The 27,833-nt window shown below is 41.8% G+C and overlaps 1 protein-coding gene across 1 annotated transcript in view; it reads left to right on the top strand.

The window, feature by feature from the left end:
* Klhl6 (kelch like family member 6) overlaps nt 1-23,040 on the top strand; it is a 39,755-nt gene extending 16,715 nt beyond the window's left edge. Inside the window, exons 2-7 of the mRNA XM_021209422.1 lie at nt 2,134-2,299; nt 11,083-11,532; nt 14,282-14,519; nt 18,347-18,549; nt 19,732-19,945; nt 22,230-23,040. Of these exons, the coding sequence (XP_021065081.1) occupies nt 2,134-2,299; nt 11,083-11,532; nt 14,282-14,519; nt 18,347-18,549; nt 19,732-19,945; nt 22,230-22,531 (1,573 nt within the window). The 3' untranslated portion in view covers nt 22,532-23,040. The remainder of the gene's footprint in view (nt 1-2,133; nt 2,300-11,082; nt 11,533-14,281; nt 14,520-18,346; nt 18,550-19,731; nt 19,946-22,229) is intronic.
* The last annotated feature ends 4,793 nt before the right edge of the window (nt 23,041-27,833 follow it).

Below are 27,833 nucleotides of genomic sequence, written 5' to 3'. Positions count from 1 at the left end.
GGGGTTCAATATGGCATTTCCATCCTTCCTCTTTGGTTTTTTTTTTTTTTTTTTTTTTTTGAGATAATTTCATTTATTCCAGGGTGAGTTTGAATTTGCTATATAGTGGAAGGGTGGTTGGCCTTGAGCTCATTATCTTCCTGCCTTCACTTCCTGCGTACCTGAATAACAGGCATGCGCCACATATGCCTGTGCCATTATTTGTTCTTTTACATCACCCCCTCTATATTCCCAGTTCCCCACTAAGAGGTAAATTGCTAACAACCAAGCTGGCTGTGCTACCAGAGAACAGACCCAGTTTAGTGAACCCAGTGTTGATGCTGAATTATTTCCCTGATGTTTGACTTTGTATCCTACTGATTTTCTTGAGTATTGACCTTTTTTTTTTGGCTCCAGGTAAGGGCCCTAAGTTCTATACTTATAGTGTCTCTTCTGTGGCTGGCCACTATGGAGACCAAAATTTGTCCATGCATGTGTGTGTAGCTGCCTGGGGGTTCAGCCGATGAAGAATTTGTTGGCTTAGCTTTAGTTCTCCCTTATCTGCGTTCAACATGGTGGTCATGGCTAAGGGTAGTGACAACATGTCAGAGGAGAGCAAGGGAATGCTGAGACTTTGGGTGTCAGCTGTGTATAGTGATCTGGAGAGAAAGGCATTTTTCTTATACTTCTTTTTTTTTTCTTTCTTTCTTGTACCCATAAAGGGTTTAGGAGTTAGTGTCTTTAGAGTGGTGCTAATATAACTGTGGCTCTACTTTTGCTATAGATAAAGGGTGGACAACATGCAGAAACCCTGAAACTGGGGAGTTAAGAGAGATCAGGACACATGCTGGCAAGCTGAGGGCTGAAGTCGTGTATGACCTACTCTCAGAATTTGGATGTCATTGTCCCTAGCACGCTTGTGTTTTTGAATGCTTAGTTCCTAGCTGGTTGTGCTGTTTGGGGAGGATGTGGGACCCAGTTGGAGGAAGTGGGTATCTGGGAGCAGGCCTCCTTACTTACAGCCCAGCTTCACTTCCTGTCCTATCTCTGCTTTCTGATTTGAAAATGCAAGGAAGTGGCTCACCCTCCTGCTGCCACAACAACTGTCCCTGCTGCTGTGCTTTCCCTCCCATGTGACCTGTGCTTTCAAGACAGGAGCCAGAGAATTCTTTTTCCCTTACATTGTTTCTTGTTATCTGTTTGGTTGCAGCAACAAGAAAATTAATTATTTATCCACCAAATGCCATATCTCTCACCAGCTAAAATCTCGCTGATCTGGTCTGGAATGTCATACTTGTTTGAGTTTTTACTGATGTATGTTGTCTTACATATTCTTCAAATATGTCTTACATATTCCCCACTTCAGGAAGGTGGGAATTTATCAATAACCATTTACATTTTCTCATTTGCATTCTCATCATGCTATGATGTGAATGAGTCTAAGGTTTGTGTGGGCTCCAGCCTTCTGCCTGCCACAACCATCTGGCAGCACTTTTTTAAAAAATTTTTTTGACTTTCGAAATAATCAGGTTGCTTGAGAATTATCTGTTCTTGGAGTAGTCCTTGACTGTCTCAAACAGAAGGCTGTCTGTGATACTGCAGTGCCAAAGCAATGTTTTTATCTTTTGTTGAGACAGATGTGAAGTGTGTCCTCCAGTCCCCGCAGGATTAAGCTGAAGCAACATTCTCTAAGCATCTGGTCTTGTTTGGTTTCCTCATGTACTGCTTCTTGCATGCCCAATTCCCTTAATTTTCTGGGAAATCCAAGTGTGGGCTAAACTGGAGTAGAACATCATCCATTGAATGTGATTCTAAGAGAGAATTCAGAAACTACACTTAGGAATATTGCTCAGTTAAGAGTACAGATGATCCTAGAGAGACTAATAATGTGTCACCTTGAAGTACAGTGACTTCATTTAAGAACATTTCTTTGTGCTAGGTGTTGAATTAGCATATTCGAGAAGAGACAAAGAACCAAGGGGGAAGATCTCAAGAAGTCAGCAAGTCAAATGACTGTTTCTATGCTTGCAATCAGTTCAGGTCCTGACTTTGGGACTTCACTGTTGCAGGAGGGCAGATGACTTTAAAGGGGGATCTGTTCAGGTCTGGAACACAGGGTCCTGGAAGGATTCACATCACACGTCTCTCTTCTAGGGCCATGTTCTGCAATGACTTAAAAGAAAAGTATGAGAAGAGGATCATTATTAAAGGGGTGGATGCTGAGACCATGCACACTCTCCTGATCTACACATACACAAGCAAGGCTCTGATCACCAAGCAGAATGTTCAGCGGGTTCTGGAGGCTGCCAACCTTTTCCAGGTGTGTAACCGAACAAGTTCCGTTCTCTTTGAAATGAATAAAAGCAGGGAGCTCTCAGAGACCGGCTTAGGGTGACTGCCAGACCTGCATCTGGGATTCGCACATGCATTCATTCACTCATGTGGACACACACACACACACACACACACACACACACACACACACACACACAGTGAGACAGATCCACAGAAAGAGAGATACATGTATACAAAGACAGACTGACTTACTGCCATAGACACAGAGATACACACATATATACACAGACACACACACACACATACACACACACACAGAGACAGACAGACAGACAGAATGACAGACTCATGTATACAGGCAGACTGACAGGCATAGATACAGAGATATACACACACACAGACACAGACACACAGAGAGATAGGCAGACAGAAAGACAGACAGGCAAGTAGAAAGACAGACAGACAGCTAGGCAGGCAGGCAGAATGACAGACATGTGTACACAAAGACAGACAGGCAGACTGACAGACATATGGACACAGAGATACATACACACAGAGAAACAGACAGAAAGACAGACAAACATGTGTACAGAAAGACAGACAGACTGACAGACATATAGACAGAGATACACAGAGAGGCAGAGACAGAGGAGACAGAGAGAGACAGAGACACAGAGAGAAAAAGACACACAGACACACACACACATAGGTCAAGGTTACAGAGATGCTCGTTTGGATAGTGGAAGGTGATGCGATGAGGCCTTGCCTACTTCATCAGATTAAGGGAGAAGTGTGGTGCCCGGTTCTACACTTGGTATCTAACTGCAGCACAATGGCTGCCAAGTGTAGCAGCCCAGTTAGAGCTGGTGGTGGAGCTCACGCTTCCTATACAGAACATCTGATCTGAGTGTGAGTTGGACAAGGCAACACAGAATATGACTGAAAGTGCTGTGGTTATGATTGAAGAAAGTACTGCTAGCCAACACACCGTGCAGCTTTCAAGTGATGATGCTGTCGAAATGTGGGGGCGTCAAGATACATGTGACAAGCACTTGGTGGCTGTGAAAGAACATTGAGAGGTAAGCCGTGTCACAGAAGAGAGAGGACTTCATAATTGTGATTTATTTAAAAATAATATATTGTTTCTATTCAATGATATTTGCTTCAATATGATTGTAGCAATTACACTGGCTTCATAAACTAACTAGACTATGAATAAGGTCAGTTGCATCTATAATTATAACAAGGGTCCCATCTAAGTTATCATCTATGGCCAGGACTAGGATTATACTGTTGACGTTGATTTTATCGTATTAATGTTGTCTCATTGCCTAGATGTGTAAGAAACAGAGTCTGGGGATAGGCCAAGTCATTCCTAGGGACCAGAGATGAGCATCAAATCTGACGTTTGACTTGGCTCTTATGGAAATGATTCCTGTTTGTGTCATAATTGGCTTGGTAGTTGATGGGAACAGAACCCAAAGTATGGGAAAATAAGTATCCTTGAAGAGTTCAGGGGCAAAGATAGTTGGTAGCAGGATTAGCTCTGTTGAAGTTGGGGTTAGAGGATTTATATGGTCTGGCAAAAGACAGGGATGTGGAAAGGAAATCCATTACAATGCAGCCTAGGTTGCTACTAGTTTAGTCAATTTCATTGGCTCAGTTCCTGGGGCATCCTAAAGATGCCAAGTCAATTATTTCCATCAGGGTTGTTTTCCTGGTGATATCTCCAAGTCATTCTCCTGACATGCTGTCTGTGCTCACCATCAGCCCCTTTAATTGGCAGGAAACTATCCCTCCTTATGGGAGGGTGAAATCGCTAACTTCATGCCTTTTGTAACTCATCTTCTCCTTCCCACTATTTTAACAATATGACTTTCATTGAAGTAGAAGTGTGTCATGTAAGTATACATCTGAGTAGGGTACCTTGCAGCCTTTAACTTTGCTAACTGGGATGTATAAGGAGCATTGTGTATGCTCCAGCTGTCAATAGATCTCATCCTCTTATTTACCGCATCAGGAGTTTGCCCAGCAGCAAATGTGTGTATTTGTGAGGTGCTGGTACACTTCTCTTGCTTCACCATCTGGGTATACCCAAGTGAGGGAAGTTACAGAGAGGTAGGGAGATCCTGAGAGCTGTGGCCTCATGGTTAGGCTTGTTTTTCCCTTTAGTCTGTAGGCTTCCTTCAAGGAATTTCTTAGAACTAGCTTAATGGCTGTAGATTCTTTTAGCTTATTTTTATCATGGAAAATTTTTATTTTTCCTCCCATTATAACAGATAGCTTTGCTGGGTATAATAGTCTGAGTTGGCACTTGTTGTCTATAAGAATTTGAAATACAGGGCTGGTGAGATGGCTCAGTGGGTAAGAGCACCCGACTGCTCTTCCGAAGGTCCAGAGTTCAAATCCCAGCAACCACATGGTGGCTCATAACCACCCATAACAAGATCTGACTCCCTCTTCTAGAGTGTCTGAAGACAGTTACAGTGTACTTACATATAATAAATAAATAAATCTTATAAAAAAAAAAAAAGAATTTGAAATACATTTTTTTTTCCAGGCCCTTCCAGCTTTTACGTTTTCATTTGAAAAAAAAAAATCTGTTATTCTGATGGAATTGCCTTTATATGTGACTTGTTGCTTCTCTCTGGCCAATTTCATTATGCTTTCTTTGTTCTGTACATTTAGTGTTTTAATTATAATATGACATGAGGAGGTTCTTTTCTGGTTTTGTGTGTTTGGTGTCCTAGATACTCCTATTTATCAATTGGTATTTTAAGTCCTAACTTGGGTAACTTTTCAGTTAAGATTCTTTTTTCCTTTACTTTTAAGAATTATATGATCATTTCCCATTTTCCCCTTTCAACTTCCTCCAAGTTCTCACATCACAGCCTTCTCAACTGTATATTCCCTCCCCTTTTGTTTTTATAACAAGTCCAGTCAATGCTACCCATGTGTGCATGGGTGTGGGGCCATCCTCTGAAGCATGCCAATCCTACTTCCTTACCAGTGGCCACATCTTTCAAAACTAATGACTCTTTCTCTTTCAGCAGCTATTAGTTGTCAATAGCTCCGCAGGAAAGGGTGGAGTTTGGAGAACATTCACCTTATCTATTACAGAATTATCCCTGGCATGATCTTATGTAGTTCTTGTTCAGGTAACGACTATGACTAGGAATTTTAAGTGCAACTGCCATGCCATGTCCAGAAGATGGCATTTTATGTTATGGTTATTTTATGTTTATGTTCCACTCTATTCATCATCTCTTTCTTTCTGCCTCTTCTTCCACCTGTTTTGCGAGCCTCGATGGTGGCGTAGTTAAGGTAGATGTCCCATTTAGGGCTGAGAACCCAGCTACCCATTCTTAGCACTCTGCCCAGTTATACACTGCTCTACTGACTGCTACCCACTGCAAAAAGAAGCCTCTCTGACCAATGTTGACAGTGGCCCAAGACTGTGGGTATAAGGATAAATATTTAGAGGAAAAGTAGACATCATGAGCATTTAAATAAATAAAAATAACAGGTTCAACCCTGGGGTGACCCAGACATGAATTTCCTCTTGTGAAATGGGCCTCAAGTCCAACCAGGAAGCTGTTTTCTCATAAAAGTCAATCCACTAGGCACCATTAAGCATATCATGTTTGGCAAGTTGATATTGTAGCATGTAGGGTCAAGTGCTAGATAAGATTATTGATGTCTTTTCTCCCCCAGCAGCCAGCACAGGAGGATCCCAGTCTGTTTGTGGTTTCTTCCTTCCCTTCCCTTTCTTCCTTCCTTTCTTCCTTCCTTCCTTCCTTCCTTCCTTCCTTCCTTCCTTCCTTCCTTCCTTCCTTCCTTCCTTTTTAAAAAGTTTTATTATTTATTTTCATTTATGAGTACACTGTAGCTGTCTTCAGACACACCAGAAGAGGGCATTGGATCCCATTACAGATAGTTGTGAGCCACCATGTGGTTGCTGGGAATTGAACTCAGGAACTCTGGAAGAGCAGTTAGTGCTCTTAACCACTGAGCCATCTCTCCAGTCCTCTGTGGTTGATTTCTATATGTTCCACAACCAAAGTGCATGGTGTCTTCAGCACTCTGGTCTTACAATGTAGTTGTGGTGGGCAACCAAGGGAGATAGGAATGGCTCATACTGTTTTGTAGACCTGTGGTACTTAACTGGACTGTAACTCCAGGGAGGTATCCCATGCCTTGAACTTTCATAATTCTTTTAAAACTGTAATTTATATCTTCAGAACTGTATTCTTCTGTGCCTGTTATCCATAGATTTATCTTTTCAGAGTGTCCTCTATTCTGCCCTGCTTGAATATTCCACTTCTTCCATGTTGTCTTCAAGCTAAGCTGTTCTAGCCGCTGTAGATCTAGTCTATTGATGTAACTTCCATAGAGCTTTTGATTTGATTGTGTTTTTCATTTCCAGCAATTCAGATTCGTGTGTCTTCATCGTTTCTCTCTTTGTGGAATTCCTTTTTTATAGTTTGCATCAGTGTCCTTGTTTCGTTTCAGCCGTTTGTGTTCCAGCCCAGGTACTTCTTTTCTTCTTTAAGCATGCTTATAATCGTTCATTTGAGTTCAGGGTCTGAGATTTTATTTGACTCACTCTCATTAGATGTTATCACTGTGGAATTTTTGACAGAGTTATGTTTTCTTGGCTTTTCATATGTTACCTCATTGGTCTGACTGCATCTGGTGTTCTTTCTTTGCTTTTTATTTTATTTTAAATCAAATATGAGTTGAAGTATTTGCAGTGTCCACATGAGACTTAGGTGTGGTAGAGTTGAGTGTTCAGAAAATAGTTCAGTAGTCCAATAGCTCCATGACAGCAGAATGCCTGGTGTAAAGTCTATATTACTCTCCGAGTATGTTATTAATTATAAGCAACCATGTTGACATTTTGATGTTCGATAATGCAAATGTACTATACACACATACACAATACACACACACACACACACACACACACACACACACACACACACACTGAAAGGCTTTTAAAATGAGTAAAGACTCTGAATAGCTACTTCTCAAAAGAAGACCCACAAACAGCCTCTCGGAGGCAGGCACTTCTTATGGGAACTGTGGCCCTAAGTCTTTGATGGTATTTTCGGAGTTCCTGTGCAGCCCTGTCTCTTTGGTGCTATTTCAGGAGTTCCTGTCAAAGAGTCAGGTGCTTACTGTAACCTTTTACTCACTTATCCCTCTAAACAGGAAATTTGCTACCTGTTGCCATTGTGTGTCATCTCTCAGTTCTGAAAACCAAGTTCATGGAGCAGCAGTATGCTGAACACTTATACAAAGGCAGATACAGGAAAAACAGTTTCTTGTTCTCATGGCTGGCTTGCATGCCAGAAAATTCCTTGCTACTGGTTAGATCACTCAGAAATGCTCGTTGATATATATTTTGGGCAAACTTAGGCAGTCAGAGAAACCCACCTTCCCTTGTGATCATAAGGTCTTTAGAAACGCTTCCGGCTTTTTGTTAGCTCAACAACGCAAGCCTGTAGCTGTAATTAGCAGCTGTAATTAGCAAGTAGGATTATCTTCCCATCTGCTTGGATTTGTTGAAAAATACTTTGTTACATGCAGTGAAAGATGAAAAAGTGCACAGGTCTTAGTACATTGCAGATGCCTAATAGATCTTTTATTCCTCTACCTCTTTCTAACTTCTTCTGTTGTCAGAGTTTGGAGAAGGTATTGGCTGGAAACCAAAAACCAAAATGGTAACCAAGAACCTGAGTCGCTAGAGTTGACTGAGGAGAGCACAGAACATAGCTGCTACAGAGGGCATAAGAGTGGTTCATTGGGGCCGGGCGTGGTGGCGCACACCTTTAATCCCAGCACTCGGGAGGCAGAGGCAGGTGGATTTCTGAGTTCGAGGTCTACAAAGTGAGTTCCAGGACAGCCAGAGCTACACAGAGAAACCCTGTCTCAAATTAAAAAAAAAAAAAAAAAAAGAGTGGTTCATTGGAGAAGCCAATGCGAGATAAAAAGGAGCTTCTGGGAGAGATGGGATTTCTCTACTTTACCTATTCCTCTTTTTCTCTATACAGTCATTTAGCCAGAACTGAAATGTCCATGATGAAGTAGATACTTCATTATATTGCCACAACAATAAGTAGCTCATAGAGTTTCCCAGAGCTGGGCATTAGTGGCACAAGCCCATTATCCCAGTATTTGGAAGGCTGAGGCAGGAGGATTAAGAGTTTGCGGCCACTTTGGGCTGCTAAAATAAAAAACAAAACAAAAATGAAGCAAGTGAGCAAACAAACAAAAACCTCCAATCCTAAACCAAACAACAACAACAACAACAACAACAACAACAACAACAGAAACATTTTCTATATAATCAGTCGGAAGATATGGTCTGATAGGAAAAATCATGTTTCATAATTGAACAAAACCCTGAAAGTAGGCGCTGTGTGCCACGGGGTACTCAAGTATAAAGACTGAACTCCACTTAACTCAGTCTATCAGCTCAAAACCAGCCCTAAGACCACTCCTGCCCTGCCTGTTCCTTTATCCCAAGAGCTCCCTCACCTCCTCACCAGCACTTGCACTTTGCATACTGTGCCACCTGTCAGGTCTGTCCCCTTATCAATCAGCACCTGCCTTCAGATGTGCTTTCTCTCCTGTCCCACCCTGTGATTTCTGTCCCACCCTGTGATTTCCCTTTTCCCCCCCTTAAATGGTCAACTCAACTCAAGCACAGGGGCAGTGTGACCTTGTGAAGCCCAGTGGACAAGGAGAGGTCAAGGAGATTGGACTTGTTCAGGGCAAAGCTCCAGAGAACAAGAAAGACTGGACTGAACTGCTTTGTGAGATGTTATTTGTGAAATGAGTATTTATCATAAAGGCACTGACAGTGCTTTGGGATTTGTTCAATGCTATCCAAATACTAAGCTCATATCCTCTTGAGGAAGATGACAGCGTTAAAGTGGGACATGGGAGCCGATCGATCCTTTTTAATTCATTGGGGGAGGGGTCAATATACATAGACATTAAAACATATAGAGAAAACATCCTTATAACATTATGAGTGAGTGTGATGCCTTAAATTATATTCCGTTGTGGGGCCGGTTTCTGTGGAGAGTTATTGTCCTGTGGTGGCAGAGTTTGCATCATGGCTTACTCTGGTCAGCTGAGTATGAATGGCAACTGCATGGGCTACCTCTGAATCTTTCAGAGAGTTTGTGTGACCTTGCCATGGGTGGTTCCTCTTCTGTTTTGGGCCAGTAGATTTCAGTTAGGGCTTTCCTGCTCCCCTGGGTCCTGGAATGAAGAGTCCTGTGACAGTCAGTGGGAGATGGACACTAATGACTAGTTCTTGAGGTTTGGGCTCTGTGGTTTATTTCAGTTTAATTTGCCACAAGGTATGTGACAGACAGAGATTTATACACTGAATATTTTAATTTATAACCTTTTAGTTCTTCTCTATGCTTATGTAATCATGTAACCATTCTTCTTTGCCCACAGTAAGCTACTTTTTTCGTCTATATCTTTAAAAGGCAAAGATTCTTTTTAAAAGTGTTATGAGGGAGAAGGGCAAGGAAGAGAGGGAGGGAGGGAGATATGAGTGCATGTCCTTGTGTGTGGGTGCAGGTACATGCATGCTTTAGCCTGAGTGCGGAATCAGAGGACAACCTTTGAGTTTTGGGCCTTACCTGCTACCTTGTTTGGGATAAAGTGCATTCACTGATACGTAAACCAGGCTGGCAGGCCCATGTCCTGCAATCCATCCTCCTGTCTCTGTCTCCCATAGGGAGTGCTGGGATAACAGATGCTTTCATCACTAAACCTAGCATTTTTATGTGGGTTCTGTGGATCAGAACTTGGGTTAACAGATGCTTCTATCTGCTCAGCCATCTCCATAGCTCAAAAGATAAAGATTCTTATTTAAAATAACCACAAGGTCATTATGGACCTTAAAATTAATAATAATTTTTCACGTCCCCAAATATTAGTGCTTGTAGACATTTCTCTGACTTAATTTGTTGCTTAAATCAGTGATCCAAATATGGTTCATATATTGACGTAAGTTGATATTGTTTCCTTAGTCTCTCATCTTTAATATCATATTTTTATTCTTTGATAGTTTATACATGCATATAATGTCTCTTGATCTTGTCTACAACCCACTTCTTCTCTAACTCCTTTAAGATTCACCCTGACCTCTCATGCTTCCTTCCAACTTCATGATCCCTCTTTTAAAAATAACCCACTAAATCCATCTTGTGCTGTCCATAGACTTGTAGATGTAGGCAGAGTTCAGGTTCTTACATTCTTTTCCTTCTTTTCTCTCTTTTCCCCCCTTGTAGCATATTCACAGAAGAAATTAAATCAGTGGTTCCATGAAGTGACCCACCATATAGATATGGCTGAATGTATATTTATGGTATCATTTAACATGTATTTACTTCTATATCATTTCTGTAAATTGATGATTAAATATACAGGATTGAATGTAGGAAATAGAGCTTGATGGCAGAATATTTACTTAGCACATGTGATGATGTGTGTCTACTCTCAACACTACAAAATAAAATAAAATAAAAATAGAGGTTTGATCAGATTTGATGAAGAGATTTGAAAAATCTTCACATTTTCACGTGACTTAAGGTAATCTTATAACATGTTGTAAATTATTTATAGAGTTGTTGGCTATGGGAATGTATTATTTTTAGACTCATCCCTTACTGTTGTCCATTTAGGATGTGTCTAAGTTTGGCTGGCACACACAACTCACTGATAAATGTTCTTGTGGGATGATCACTTTCCGGCCTGACTCTCTTCCCTTTTGTTAAGTTTTTACAGCTGGTGGATGCCTGTGCCAGCTTTCTCACAGAAGCATTGAACCCAGAAAATTGTATTGGAATACTGAGGCTGGCAGACACACATTCCTTGGACAGTTTAAAGATGCAAGTCCAAAGTTACATCATTCAAAACTTCGTTCAGATTCTGAATTCCGAGGAGTTCCTTGAACTTCCTGTGGACACTTTGTACCACATCTTGAGGAGTGACGACCTGTGTGTGACTGAGGAGGCTCAAGTGTTTGAGACTGTGATGAGCTGGGTCCGGCACAAACAATCAGAACGACTCTGCCTGCTCCCTTGTGTCCTTGAGAATGTGCGCTTACCACTTCTGGACCCATGGTACTTCGTGGAGATGGTCGAAGCAGACCCGCTCATTAGACAGTGTCCTGAAGTCTTCCCGCTGCTTCAGGAGGCCAGGATGTACCACCTTTCTGGCAATGAGGTGAGCTGGACTCGAGAGATACTGCATTTCGTTGGGAATATAAGGCATTATCCAGGGACTCTTGTCCACAAGTCCACCATTCCCGAATCTGGGGATCCCTGATCTGTATAATGGGGATGATATCACAATTTGACAGTTGTTGGGAGGCTTAAGTGAGACATGGACACCCATGGCCCTGTCTGTGCTTGTCACATCCGGCCTCTGCCCAGTTGTGTGCAGTCTAGTCAAATCACCATTCTAAAGGGGTTCTGCTTTCTTCCCCTTCTCTGCTCTTGTGAGAATTTGCATCTGTTGTTCTATTCTGGCATTGCCTAGATTCAGAGTCTCATCATTTCTTCCCAGAATTTCGGGAAATCCCTTAGACATCATCACTGTGTTCCCATTACTGCCTCCAACTCATTCCCACCCCTGGTCTGGTAGAAGTTGCAGGTGTCAACTTTGTCCCTGGTCTGACCTTTTTACTGGCTCTTCATCACTTTCAGAAAGATACCCACTCTTTCTGCCATAATTTACCAACCACTTCTATTGTGTGTGTTTGTGTTTTATTTTTCAATTAAAAGCAAATTTAATTAACATGTATTTTAAATTAAAATATAATTATATAATTTCCCCTCTTCTCTTTTCTCCCTCCAACTCTTACAATCAAACTCATGACTTTTGTTTATTTAATTGTCAAAATGTTTAATTGTTTAAATGTATACATTCTGCGGTGGTTTTGATGTACTACATCTAGTTCCTAAACAAGGCAGATGCTATCTAAATGTCTTATTTTTTTCTTTCTCTACTTAACTTCTGCTTCTACTCTAAAATTCAAGCCAAGGTCACCGTTTTCCAAAGAACCTTTTGTTTTCTTATGGTCATTGGTTCAATCTTTGGTCATGAAACCTGGCAACCATCATCTTGTAAATAGTCTAAATTTGCAACTTGTTACAGTAGGAACTAGGACCTACTGAACTTTTCATCTCTAGATTTTAGAAATCCCTGGTGTGTTGAGAATGTTCAATATTTATGATTAAATGGGCACCAAGAAAGCATTTACACCTATATATTCTCTTTTGCAATTTCTGAAGATATCTTTTACTTGGCATCTTATAAAGACACGACAGGGTTTAGTGAAGGGACAAGCTAACAAGAAAACTGTTATAGGCAGAATTTGCTATTGATTTACACACATGAAAACATCCTATGTACCTATCACTGTGTGAAAGCTCTAAGATTAGCCAGTCTGCAGGCTACAGTAGAAACCTCAGCCAAAAGTCTGGAATGGTGTCTGTCTGGGAGTCCTCTAGAGAATGTCCCCTTATTGGTGTGGATCTCTCTATGTTTTAGTTGTTCTTAGACCTGTCACCGACCTATTCTCCGCATGGATCCTGAGTGTTTGGTGTTATAGCATTTCCCAAGCCTGAGGTTTTCTTTGGGAGAGGAGGTTTTCACAACAAATTGCATCACGTTATTGCTGGTAGTGTCTGCATCTTCTCAAATGGTCTTGCAGAGAATTTCTCCACCCACAAAAGTAGCTGGATTTAGTGGCATAAAACTGTTCATAATTTCTCCTCCTCATCCATACCATAATATTTTGGTTAGAGGCTGCTTCTGGACAGTATGGAAGGAACTACATGTGTTCTGAGTCCTGAGGGGAGGACATTATTTGAGGCCATTTTGGAGACTAGTTACTGCAGTGATTTACATTATAAAAAGTAATCCACATAGAGGCCTTGATTACCTGTTTTGTCCATCCATCCATCCACCCATCCATCCACCCATCCATCCATCCATTGACTCATAGAAGACCACAAGATCCATGTACTGTATTTCCGGGTGCCAAGGATCCATTAGAGAAAAAGGACTGTCCTTATAGTAAATTACAAGACTGTCCTTGAAGCATTGCCTACAGTATTGAATTCCTCACTGAACAAGGATGCCTGTTTATGTTGTAGGTTGTGCCTTAGCTGTGGGGAGGGAAGGTTTGGGGACAGAAACTAGGCTGATGTTGGGAAGAAAGGTGCAGAGAAGTAAAGTTTGTCTTTGGTACCAACTCATTGAATGTTCATGCTCTCAGGCTCTGAAACAAAGTCTTTATTTCTGTTTCTTTCTCTCTCTCTCTCTCTCTCTCTCTCTCTCTCACACACACACACACACACACACACACACACACACACACACCTTCAAGGCCACATTATGGCTATCTGTGGTCATGAGGCTTTATTTCTTTTAAGGAAGCTCCTCTTTGGACCTGAAGGCTTCCTGTTCCCTGCAGGTCCCCCCCCCCCAATAAAGCTCGTTGGAAGGGTGATATGTGTCAGTTCCTTCTCATGGATTTGCCACCCAGTTCTTTCTTTTTTACATTATAATATGAATTGAATAAATATTAACTTTGACTTTCATTCCAGGAGTTCAGGTTTCAGACAAGGTAGTAAAAGAGGCAGGAAATGCATTTGATGGCAAATAAACTCTTGTCTTAAAATAGCAACAAAAATTACAGGTAACATTTATTCAGTACCTATTAGACAGTAGGTGCTGGATCAAAACATTCCATATATTGTGCCATTTAATGCAACAAACCTACTGGGTAGTTAAGATCAAATAGCCATTATACAAATGATGACATCATGGTCAAGGAGGTAAAATCATGTGGTCAACAATGGTGGAGGTGGAAATTGTGGCCTGCTTTTTTTGTGGTTCCACAGCCTGAGCTCTGCACTGTCATGCTGTGCTTCCTCCGCTTACATATCCTCTTCTTGATTTCTAGATTATTTCAGAGCGCACCAAGCCCAGGATGCATGAGTTCCAGTCTGAGGTGTTCATGATCATTGGCGGCTGTACAAAGGATGAACGATTTGTGGCAGAGGTTACCTGCCTGGACCCCCTGAGGCGCAGTCGCCTGGAGGTAGCCAAGCTCCCACTGACAGAGCATGAACTGGAGAGTGAGAATAAGAAGTGGGTGGAGTTTGCATGTGTGACGTTAAAAAATGAGGTCTACATATCAGGTAAGCAGGAGGCTAGCACTAAAGCAGATCCCTAGTAGTAAGCATCCTTCCCTTTCCTAAGTGGGAAACCAACCAACTACCCTGTAAGAATATCTGAGCTCACAGAGGTCTCGCTCTGTCTGGGTCAGAATATGGAACCAGGAGCTCAGGTAGTCTTATTCTGGAGGAAACATTATCACTTAATAAATAATGAAATATGAGCAACACTGTATAATGATATGTGAGGACAGACAGCTCTAACCCTCATGCAGGAGCAAAACTGAAAGTTATGTTGGGGCTTGTTCAGTCTGCTATAGGCTCAGGGCACTGGTTTGAATGTAGTACTGGAGAAAAGAAATGTCTTATCCTTCCACAAACCTGACCTTCCCAAATTTCGTAGACATTCTACAATGTACTTCTCCTGAAGCACTGAGGAATACAATACTTTTTTATTACTAAGTTGTTGCTTAAACATTAATGATTATGTGTGCTTGTCTTCTTCTTAAGACTTAAAATTCCGTGAGTGTTAGCACTATCTTTCTCACACCGAGCAATGCAAAAGCTCAATGAATATTTTTGAATGGCACAGTCTCCACCATTGTTTCTTTGTAGTAGGTAAATCTATACTTTAGCAATACACAATTACCAATCACAGCAAGGGAAGGTACATTATAAGGATGGAGAAAATAGAGTTCAGAGATATTCTAGAATGTAATGGAGGTTACATCCTAGTGTTGGACAGGGTCACAATCCAGAGGTGTGGTCCAAGTTTTAGTCCTCATTCAGATCAAAAGGAGGTTGCAAAGACTCTCTTCTTTCTGCTATGTGTTTGGTGTCCTTCAGAAGTTATCATCAGCTATTCTTTAGGCCTGTTCATAATATTGATTAGGCTACATGTTTCATTTTATTATTCAAATGTTGTAGGATTTGAACAATACAGAGAATAGAAAGTAAAATATGGCAGTCTTTCTGTTCCTCATGTTTTAATTTTTTTATAAAATATTTTTACATTCTGTTAGGATAAGTAATGTTATTTCTGACAAGTCTTAAAATCCCACTTAATGAATGAACACAAGGGTGTGTGGGAGTGGCGGTGTCAGGAGTTCATTGCTCAATTTAGGCGTTTAGGGACTCAAGGTTCTTTCTGTCTTTTGATTCTGCTGTCTCCAACACGTGGCCTGAATGAGAAGACATCTATTCTAGAAAGACTTAGCCTGGAAAGGCCACTGGGAAGAGCTATCAGTATGCCCTTTTTTCACAGAATAGATGTGGGGTTGGTGATGTAGTTTAGTTACATGTTCAGGAAGGTGATCAGAATTGATCTTAGCCCTGCATCTATATTTACTGTTTGTAATTTCCTTAAAAAAAAATACTGTAGCAGACATTTGCATACAGAATAGTTTATGAATTTGTAGAAAGACTCCTGGAAGCGGTCTTAAGGTAAGTGAATTGAGAATTTGCCAATTGCTGAATTGTCCTCCACAAAGATTACACATTTTGTCGCTTAACCAGTGGCAATTTTCTACATTCTTACTAACAGTTATTATCACCAATTATTTCTGATGTAATAGACTAGAATATTTTCATTTATACTTTTGTATCTTTAGTGATGTTGAGTATATTTTCATGTAATTATTGGCTAATTGTATTTATTTTAAAATATGTCTGTTTATACCCTTTGGTTGTTTCCATACTGTTTTGTGTTTGTATTTGTTTTTGTTAAATTTTTGCATCCCTTGTTAAATATATTTTGCTTTGTGGTATAAATAATTTTACTCTAGATTGTGGTTGTCTTTTAACTTTGATTTATATTTATACAACCATTTTCTTTCCTATGTTATTCTGAATTTCATGTCACATTCTCCAAATCATTGTGTCAACCTCTCGAGTTGCTTCTTCACGTCACATTTGGAAGTTGTTTTAAGTGTAAAATATCTATCTAACTTGTCTTCAAATGGACAATTGCTAAATAACATTTATTTAATATTTTAATATATTTGAGGTTTTTTCTATATTCATTTTTAATTGATCAGTTTATCCAATCTTAATTTACACTACCCTCATTTTACTATACTATCAGTATGTTTTCATTTTTGGCAAAGGTAGCCTCTTTATTCATTTTTCTTTTTCCAAAAATGCTCTGGCACACACTTGCCTGGAGTGTGTTCCATCACTCACAGCACAGACAGCTTTTGTCAGTGAATGTTAGGATTATCTTGTAGGTTCCCTAAGTGCTCTTAAAAGAACAGAAAACACAAATACCTGAGTGAGGTTGGACATGTATAGTTGCAGATCTTCTCATCTGTGTACACAATATGCTTTCCAAACTAACTAGGTGCTAAATCCCTAAATAAACATAACAGTTGTTTTCTTTTAATAAAGATCTCATTGAAAGTTTACATAGTGCTTTATAATCTTTAGTACTACCCAAAATATCTCAAAAAGAGGCCTTTGAAGGATACAAAATAAAGGCAGATGCTCAGGGCATATGAATACAATACTAAGAAAGGAAGTGCAACCCTTTGCAGTCTATTTGGGATTCTTGGTTTTACCGATAAAAGATTTTAAGAACAGACTCAAATGGAAGCTAAGGATACTTTATTAGAGTTTAAAAGAAACTTCTGGAGAGGAAAGCAGTAACTTTTTCTCACTGTTCCCTGGAAGGGAGGAGGAGAAGGGAGGAGGAGAAGGGAGGAGAGAAAATCCAAAGCTTTGCTGCTTTAGATAAGGCATCTGGAGGACAGACTGCTGAGCGCAAACAGCTTCCAGGCGGGCAGGGGAGCTTCGGAAAGATACAGAGTCCCACAGTGTTGGTTAGGGACTTTAAAGCTTTAGCCAGCATCTGAAAGAAAAAGACAAAAGCACTAGAACTAGTTGGGCCTCAGAGGCAGCCCCATCTAATGGTGACTTGGCTTAAGGGGTTGCCCGACTCTACTCGGAAGGCACTGGGGTGGGAATTCTGGAGAGGAAAAGGCACATTGTCTTAAGGTAGAATGGCTTTCCTGGGAGTAGCCCATGGCCAGGTTCCTGAGGTGCTCCACTGGATTGACCCTTAAGAAGAGAGGTGCTCCACTGGATTGACCCTTGAGAAGAGAGGTGCTCCACTGGATTAACCCTTGAGAAGAGAGGTGCTCCACTGGATTGACCCTTGAGAAGAGAGGTGCTCCACTGGATTAACCCTTGAGAAGAGAGGTGCTCCACTAGATTAACCCTTGAGAAGAGAGGTGCTCCACTGGATTAACCCTTGAGAAGAGAGGTGCTCCACTGGATTAACCCTTGAGAAGAGNCTGGATTAACCCTTGAGAAGAGGCAGAGGCTCCTCTCTATCTAGAGATGGATTCCACTCTTTATTCCACTTACTCTTTTATATGGATTGAAGATATAAGCTTGAATAATTTTGTAAGATCTCTTGAACATTTCTTCCAAACTGTTTTTTTTTTCCTTTTATAAATAAGTACACTTAGTACATACTGTTTATGTTCTAACTTCCTGGGTGTCAAGGCCTTACTAGCCCTACCTAGCCTTTTGGGGGCACAATCCTTAGATTAGTGGGTTCCCACCCACCAAAAGGGCGACCTCACTGAAACCCTCCCTGGATCCTCTCAGTTTGCTCTCCATTCTGAGTGGTGTGAGTATTGCTCATCATCCCAGCCTTTGTGGCACAGCTCCCACCCTAACCAGCATGGCTTCCTACTGGTTTGAGTTTGTTTTGTCCCTCCTGACAGACCTTATCTCCCTCTAGCTGGGATACATCTGAAAATTTAATACTTTTAGAATTTGGGGAATGTTGTGGAAAACTATTTTGAGACATCTAGTTGGTGTTTTCAAATTCATCTTGTCTCTTGTAGGTGGCAAAGAAACACAGCATGATGTTTGGAAATACAATTCCTCCATCAACAAATGGATTCAGATCGAATATTTAAACATAGGCCGCTGGAGGCATAAGATGGTTGTATTGGGTGGCAAAGTCTATGTACTTGGGGGTTTTGATGGCTTACAAAGGATCAACAATGTGGAGACGTATGACCCCTTCCACAACTGCTGGTCAGAGGTATGGGAGACTGTTTCTGTAAGTAATTCCAAAGCTTAAGCAACAGCAATATCAACAAAAGTACTGCGTGGGGTGGTGGCAGGCTTTTTGACTACTTTGTTCCCTCAGGTGCTTTGTAGTAGCCATGGCATCAACATTGCTAATCCAGTTCCAGTAATAACACCCGTCTAGATGGCAGGGCTCTGTATAGGCATTGTTCTGTGCTCGCTAGAGTCTCAGCTATAGAGGGAAGACTGAGCCTATCCCTAAGATGGTTTAGCTCTGTTGGTGGCATATCCTGACCCAGAGTCTGTCTCCTCATATGCTTTCTGTCCTGTTCCTCTTCATGCCAGAAACCCCAGGACCCATTTCCTGCACCATTTGTGCACCCAAAGTCATTTGGTTATGGCTAGAAGTCAGCCGTATTTATTTTCTCATTAATAATGTGCCATTTATAGGCCTTGGTGCGAGTCTCAGCAAAGCCACTGCTGGTTAAAAACTGCCTCAGGACAAGGAAACCAACCTTAGCTCCAGTGTTTCCAGATAATTCTCAAGTGTAGATTTTCTTTCTTACTATCAGATCATGTTTCAGCTTCAGAAAGTTTGAAAGGTGGTCACTGTGGGCCCAAGGAAAAGTTATCATCATGTTGCAAGGCAATCCAGCTAAAGTCAGTGAACCTGTGGGGGTTGGGCCTAAGCAAGATCTTCACTCATCAAGTCCCATCACTTAGTCCCCAAAACTAAAGGATTATGCAAATTGACAAGAGATCCTTGGAGGTCTTCTTTAGTGTCCTGGGGATCACAAACTTCAGAAATACAAATCTGCCTTAGTCCCCAAATCTTCAGTGTTTCCCCAGATTGTGAGTATCTGTATATGTACATAACTTTAAACCATTGTTGGCACCTTATATTCCAGTCACCATTGAATGAATATGAATATGCTGGCTTCATGTATATAGACATTTAGTCTTATCTGTATTCCTCTTTCCCCGGACTCCAGGATAAGCAAGCCAAAACAGCCAATACACAGCTTGCTTTAGGTTTCCCAGAGCCTAAAAAGATGGTGGGCTTTGTTTCTTTCTGTATTTCTAGGGGGAAGCCATGGGCTTTGTCATTTTAGCCAAAGCATGTCCAAGTATGTTCTGTGAGCTTCTCCAGCAATCTGAGTAGCACATTGACTTCTTGTACCCTCTGCCTCCGCAGGCTGCACCCCTCCATGTCCATGTCAGTTCCTTTGCAGCTACCAGCCACAAGAAGAAGTTGTATGTCATTGGAGGAGGACCCAATGGGAAGCTGGCCACAGACAAGACTCAGTGTTACGATCCTTCCACCAATAAATGGGTTTTGAAGTCAGCCATGCCAGTAGAGGCTAAATGCATCAATGCAGTGAGTTTCCAGGATCACATCTATGTTGTTGGTGAGTCAGGATGACTTCTTACTTATCTGTAGCCCCTCACCCACATGGCCACCTGGGAGACCAGATATTATCCTCTTGACAACAGCTGAGTTATGTGGATGGGTGTGGGGCAATGGGCTATGTACAGACAGGCTGGTCTCCACCCTCCTACAAGAAAGAGGCTCCCCCATCTACATCCAGCATGTCCAATCTCATAGTCCCCTGCCAGGTCCTATATCTGAGGGAAATGCACTCGCTGACCAAACTGCCTCAACAGGGACATTCATGACCTCCACTGAACAAGCAGATCAATTTCATTCATACCCACACACAAATATAAAGGGGCTTCATGCCCACTTCCCCCATATCCCTTTTGCTCAACTCCAGAGGATAATAAAGACATGCTCCTCTTGTGCATCCCTCATTACCACCCCAGCTTTACAGATGATGGGCACCAACCCCCAAGGCCTTAAGTCCAATGCTTTATGGCAAATTGATGTCACCCATATTCCCCAATTCAATAGACAGAAATATGTTTTTGTCACCGTAGATACATACTTGCATCTTTTATGGGCTACAGCCCAAACAGGTGAAAGCTTAGAGAGAGGTAAAAACTTAGAGAGTAAGAGGGAGAGTAAGGAAATTAAAAGCGTAAAAGAGTAAGAGGGTGGAGGCAGAGACAGGCGAATTTCTGAGTTCAAGGCCAGCCTGGTCTACAAAGTGAGTTCCAGGACAGCCAGAGCTACACAGAGAAACCCTGTCTCAAACAACAACAACAACAACAACAACAACAACAACAAAAGAGAGTAAGAGGGAGAGAGTAAGGAAAGTAAAAGCTTAAGAGAGTAAGAGGGAGAGAGGGAGAGTGAGGTGGGGCCAAGCAGCCTACCCTCTTATGGTAGGCTGTTGTTATCTTGTTGCTAGATAACTGGGAAGAGTCTAGCCTGAAGGTCAGAAGCTTGGGACACTGTCAATGTGACTACTAACCACAGCTTCTCCTGTGAGGGCTGTGGGGGCGGGGTGGTAACTCATGTCTCAGTCCAGGAGACATGAGGGGACACCTTCCGTCCCATGTAGGTGGGAATTACCACCACCAGGTACCAGGGTTCAGACCTCAGCTCAACTGGAGACTAGTCTGTCTGTACATAGCCCATTGCCCCACAGATGGGGTTGCAAAGTAAGAGAAGATGGTTTTGGTCTCGGACTTGGTGGGATTTCCCTAGAAGGCCTGGAGATAGAAACAGCCAGACAAAGCATAGATACTGGAGTTCAGAGGAAGAGGCCAGAGGTCACTGCAAGAGTCGAGTACTATTGCAAAGGTAACAAATATATGGAAAGTGAAACATGCAGTGAAAAAGCGCTTAGCAAGTAGGAAACATTTGTATCTGTTAGTTTGTGATCAAGGGAATGTTACTCTCTGGCTTGGTTTTAGGGACCTGAAAAAAAAATGTACTTAGTTGAGAGGAAGCCTAGCCAGCCAGACCACAGGTAGCATGTAATTGTTAAAGATGCTAATTACCAGTCCTGATCATCCCCTAGGATTACCAGGGAGCCTTCTCATAAAAATGAGGTAGTTATGCCTTACATCAGATATGTGAAATGAGAGGAGGAAGAAGGGTGTCTGGGAGTAGTACAACTGTACGTTTTAAAATTCTAGCTGATTCTAATGTGCAGCTGCACCAGAGAACTACTGATTAAAGCGGTGTCGGAATACAACCAGTGACTCATCAGAGCTAATCAGAGAAGGCATTGGGAAGTAAAACACTGAGATACATGAAGGGAAACACAGCTCTCCCTTGCTTTGGGATTTGTTTGTGGTCAGGCTCCTGTAGGTTTCAAGGTCCAGAATCAAGCCAGGCAAGCCAGGTTGTGTCTTAGATCATACTTAATCTATAAAGAGATGCCCTTCCTAGCTAATATCAGGTTGAGGACTTTTATAAACCCCTGCATTTGTGGTCCTTTTGTTATTTTATAACCATTGTGATTCTAGTGCTTATGGCTACAGATGATCAGAAAGTAGCCATGCTGAGGTACCTGGCATTCTCCCAGGGAGCCAGTCTCAGGGTACATTTTGCAGCAGTGCTAAGTCATGTGCCTTTTAGACTCAGATTCCCAGTGGATCAGAATTTAAAGGAGATGAAGTTTCTTCAGATTAGTAGCCTAGGAATCCATTTGGACTTTCTTGAAAGAAAGCCATCAGGATACTGTGTAAGATGGTAGATGTGGCTTAATCGGAAGTATAATTCTTGTGACTAATGAGAAAAGACCCAGAAAGATGGCCAGCACGCATGTTCTTTCTTCGCAGGTGGTGCCATGAGAGCACTCTACGCTTATAGCCCTCTGGAAGACAGCTGGTGTCTGGTGACACAGCTCAGCCATGAGCGAGCCAGCTGTGGCATCGCACCCTGCAACAACAAGCTGTATATCACGGGTGGGAGGGACGAGAAGAATGAGGTCATTGCCACTGTGCTCTGCTGGGACCCTGAGACTCAGAAGCTGACTGAGGAATGTGTGCTGCCAAGGGGAGTATCACATCATGGCAGTGTCACCATCAGGAAGTCATATACTCACATCCGGAGGGTTGTCCCTGGAGCAGTGTCTGTGTGACTGCCCCTGGAGTCTCTAAGCACTGATTCTGACCCTAGCTTGCCCATGTCATCCCTTGTGAGCCACAGGCTTGGCTTGGGCTTAAGGTTCATCATGGTGCACCTGGGAAGACAAAGCTTTGGGATATGTGAGACCAGCCAGGAATGCTGTGTGAACTACCTCAGGATGAAGGGTAATGTTTAACATTCCATGCATGCCTACTTACCCTGGCCTGTGCCAGGCACTTAGCCATTGTAATTTACTTAACTGTGGTAATGGCCTGCTGCCAGAGAGTATCATGCTTGTTTTAGAGGAAGGAAAAAGGAGTTTCAGACAGACCAGTTTTCACTTGGTCTCTCAGGAAGCAAGAAGCTAAGCCAGAATAAACCCAGGTCTTTCCATGTCAGTCCCTGTGTCTCCCACCATACGGCTTAATTCAGACAGGAAAACAGAAAGCCAACTGCAAACTTGGCTGGTGTCTCTTTTTAGCAAGTTTGCTAAAGATAAGGGAATAAAGATATTTCTCTGTACTGTCTCCCTTTTATTCTTTGTTCATAAATGACAAGAGAACTCTGGTCTTGGAGCTTTTCAGGCCACAGTGTGTCAAGAGCATTTCCTAAGATCTCTCACTGGAGAGGTCTGTCGTGACTAGTCCGGGTAGGCCCATTTGTTTTGAAAGAGGTGAAAGTTGTGTCCTGTGTCCCCTACATTTTAAGTGTAGTTTTTTGATTCTGCCACTTTGGACTAGAACTCACTGGCATTTACTGGCTGGGGGTGGCTCTGTGGATAAAGTACTTGCTGTATAAGAATGGAGACCAGTGTTAGGAGCCCTAGAGTCCTCATGAAAGCTGAGCAGGCTTGGTAGCTCCCTGCAGTCCCAGTACATGGGAAACAGAGACAGGGCTTTCCCAGGGCAAGCTGGGCAGTTAGCCGGAGATGATGACTCCAGTTCACCCCTGTCTCAGTAAATGAAAACGGAGAGCCATTGCTGGGAGAGTATGGGTCAGCAGTTTAAAAGTGGAGAATGACTGGGGAACTCATTTGGTAAAGACTTTGGACCTTCATTCTTGTGACACACAAATAAACCCATGCCACATACACATTTAAAAAATAAAATACAGTTAAAAGTTGAAATGAAGATGTTTTTGTAAGTACTACTTTACTTTCTCAATGGTTTGGTGTCCTGGCCTCTCAGAATACAGCTTCTGTTTTATTTTTACTTTTGTCTTCTCCTGAGCCCCCCCATCTTCAGATATACACTTCCTAAGGGATTTACCTCACTCCTATGATACCAGCAGAAGCATCCACCCCAATTTAAACCTTAGACTATACCATTTTCTATTCACCAGATGGTTTCCATGGACTAGCAACTGGACTTTACCTGTAAAAAGGGTATAACTACCTTTTACTAATGGTTAATACATTTTTAGAAGGGGTTGAGTCTTTCCCAACTACTTTAAAAAGGGTCTCTGCTGTGTCCCATATCTTGATCTCTAAATTTATTCCCTAATTCAGTCCCCCATCTTCTTTTCAATGAAGCAATTCCCTTAATATACATCCACAATCACCCAAGGAGTTGTGACCTCCATCCTGGTTTCCTGAAAATTCTATATCCCATATCACCCCAATTGTCAAAGAAATTCTCATCAAACTAACTCTAAATTAAAATAAGATTGGACCAAGCTCTAATGCCTTGCACATTTAAAACTTGAGGTTATCCCTGCAAGTCCTCCCTTCACATCTTCTTTGATCTTATGTATGGCGGACTCTAGTCCCCCCCTGCGTTGGCCCCTCACTCCACTCCGATTCCTTCTACTCTTGCCAGCAGTCTCCTTTCCTTTCTAAAGACCCAGCCCACTTCTCATTCTGATGGATACCCCACTCCCATCCTTAGACTAGAGAGCTAGAGTATCTCTCTGTCTTAGTTAGGGTTACAATTGCTGTAGAAACACCACGACTAAAAGCAACTTGGGAAGAAAGGAGTTTATTTTACTTACAGTTCCATATAACAGTTCATCATCAAAAGCAGCGAGGACAGGAACTCAAGCAGGGCAGGAACCTGGAAGCAGGAGCTGAGACCATGGAGGAGTGCTGCTTACTGGCTTGCTCCTCATTGCTTGCTCAACTTGCTCCAGGAGTATCCCAATCAAAATGGGCTTGGTTCTCCTATATCATTCACTAATTAAAAAAAAACAATACTCTACAGGTTTGCTTGCAGCCCAGTCTTATGGAGGTATTTCTCAATTGAGGCTCCCTCCTCTCAGATGGCACTCGCTTGAGTCAAATTGTCATTAAAACTAGGCAGCATATTCTCTAATCCTAATTCTCAGGACCTCTCCCCCCAATGGACTGATCCCTTTAAGATAGTGGTTCCTACCCAAATTGCTTCTAATCTTGGTGGCTTCTCCTTATGGATTCACCTATCTTGTTCCCAAAGATTTGAAACTTTTTTTTTTTTTGAACAATGCTTGCTGGACCTGCCTTCTTTAAAATAACTTGAATCCCACCTGTACTTGAACAGTAATGTTATAACATTAGCTCTTCTAATGACTCTTAATCTACAAATCTACAAATAACTTCATTCATTCCTGATACATCTACAAGGATACTCATGGCCGATCCCACTGTCTACCACCACATGTGTGGACCTTCTGGATATTGTGGAGAAGCTAAGGCTGCAAGGAACCTTTATTCTTTTCACAATTTTTATTACTATTCTATCTGTCTGTCTGTCTGTCTGTCTTAGTGGAGGACCTACGCATGATGCTTCTGTCTCTGTGAGTTCATATAAGCTTTGCTCAGTTGTTTAAGAAGGCCTTGTTTTCTGGTTGTCCTTTACCACTTCTCCGTCCTCTTCCATGGGGTGCCCTGAGCTCTGAGGAAGGGGATTTGATTCAGACATCCCTATTTAGAGCTGTGTGTTCCAAGATCTCTTTGTGCAATGTCTTGCTATGGCTTTCTGTATTTGTTTCCATCTATTTTAAGAGGAAGCCTCTCTGATGGGGGCTGTATAAGGCCCGCATCTATGAGTAGAAAAGAATATCATTAGGAATTATTATTATTTTTTTTTTTTGGCCAGTAGTATTTGGTTTTACTTTAGGTCTCTGAGATATCTAGACTCTGTTTCTTGGTCATCCAAGCAGTGTCCAGTGTGGGTTCCACTTTATGGAGTGGGCCTTAAGTCAAATCAACCATCAGTTGGTTACTCCCAAAAGGTTTGTGCCACCACTGCCCTAGCATATTTCGCAGGCAAGAGAGATTGTAGATCAAAGGTTTTATGGTTTTGTTGGTTTACTTTTCTTTTCTGGTAGCCTTCAGAGGACCTTTCTATGACATAGACACCAGAACACGTGATGAAGATTCCATATGGGCACCAACCCTACGTTTCAGTGTTCAGTGAGTTAGGTGAGTGTTGTCTTCAGAAATGGGACCTTGCTGTCAGTTTGTGGAAAGCAACCCATTATCTTGTGAATAGCCTAGGATTTTTTTGAGGATTTTATGGGACCCCTTTGGCCAACAACTCAATTGGATGAAATCAGCAGGAGGGACCAGGACCAAGGAACACCAGGATAGGTTCTTGGCTGTTCCTCTCTCATCGAAGCAAGAATCAGCAAAGATGTGAGATGAACAAGTGTTGCATGTTAGCCTAGAAGAAGCAAGCCAATCTCAGCCTCCATCACTGTCCATCGAGTTCTATTCATATTCTCTCCAAACATCATGTGTCCTCCACGGGTCTTGTGTTAGTATGTGGTCTGTATCAGCTGATACAGTTGGCCCAAGTCTGCTAAAGAGGCAAGAAGCCAAATCACCCCAGAAGATTTTTGGTCATTTTTCTCTATGGAGTCCCAACAAATGGAGCTCAACTACACAATGCAAGGCAGGCCAATACATGCGTGTCATTAGTGAAGAATCCTTCATCATGTGTCCTTTCATGTGCTTGCTTTAGCAGAACATCCTTTCTCTTGTGTCTGCTTCAGCAAGCACATCAGTCTGCTTTAGTCTTTCACCGGCGTCTCCTTCAGGAAAATATTCCTTTATGTGTTTGCCCCAGCAAAATACCTTCCAACACAACTGACTTCCAGTAAATTGTGAAACACCCTTAAGTTTCCACGTCACCTTATCCTTTCATTCTTGTCCCTTCTACCTAGCTCCAGTCCACTTTAAACTCTATTCTATTTTCCCTTCCCAGGGATATCCATGTGTCCTGCTACCCTCCCACCCCCCATTTCTAATTCTATGCCTAACTCTAGAACTTTCTGGGTCTACAGTTTATAGTTTAGTTATCATTTGTTTAATGGCTAATATACAGATATAAGTGAATAAACAGCATATTTATGACATCTTTCCGAGCCTGGGTTACCTCGCTGAGGATGATTTTTTTTTTCTTGTTTCATCCAGTTGCCTGCAAATTACATGATGTCATTTTTTTAAGAGCTGAGTAGTACTCCATTATGAAAATGTTTCATGTCTTTTAAATCCATGTTTTTCTATTGAAAGGCATCTATGCTATTTGCAGTTTCTGACTATTAAGAATAGGGTAGCAATAAACATGTCTGAGCAAGTGTCTCTGTGGATAGGATGAAACATCATTTGGGTATATGCCTAAGAGTGGTATACCTATATCTTGAGGTGGATGAATTCCCATCTTTCTGATATACTGCCATACTGATTGGATTCCATAGTGGTTGTACCAGTGTGTACTCTGAACAGCAATGGAGGAATGTCCTTCTTCCCCCACATCTTGCATAACTGGAACGAAACCTACTTGATCAAGGTGGGTGATCCTTTTGGTGCATTCCTGGGTTTTGTTTGCCAGTAATTATTATTTTTGTGTCTGTGTTCATAAGGAAATTTTGTCTGTGGTCTCAGAATGAGTTGTGAAATGTTCCTTCTGTTTATTTTGTGGAATAATTTGAGAAGTATTGGGATTAACTTTCTTTGGAGGTCTAGTAAAATTCTGCACTAAACCCATCTTGCCCTGGTCTCTTTTTGGAGTGGAGGAAGACTTTTAACGACTGCTTCTATTTTTCTACTGGTTATAGGTCAGTTTAAATTGCTTATCTGATCTTGATTTACTTTGATCAGTGCTAGGATACAATTCTTTACATTGGCTCTATATTTTCTCCCATTCTCTACCTACTTGTTGATTCTGCTAGCCTACTGTGGTACAGCACTTTGCACCCTGAATGACTAGAACTGGAAGGAAAAAAACAACCCTTCTAACTTCGTTTATCTTGCTTATATTACAATCCTTGGCTTCATACAGTGCTATACTTACTTAACCTCTGTTAGGGTTCCCTTTTGATTCTAATATTTTCATAGT

The sequence above is a fragment of the Mus pahari genome, chromosome 12 (genome assembly GCF_900095145.1).
Source record: "Mus pahari chromosome 12, PAHARI_EIJ_v1.1, whole genome shotgun sequence".
Lineage (NCBI taxonomy): Eukaryota > Metazoa > Chordata > Mammalia > Rodentia > Muridae > Mus > Mus pahari.
The sequence above is the reverse complement of the archived record's forward strand: the minus strand, read 5'-3'. Positions and strand labels throughout refer to the sequence as shown.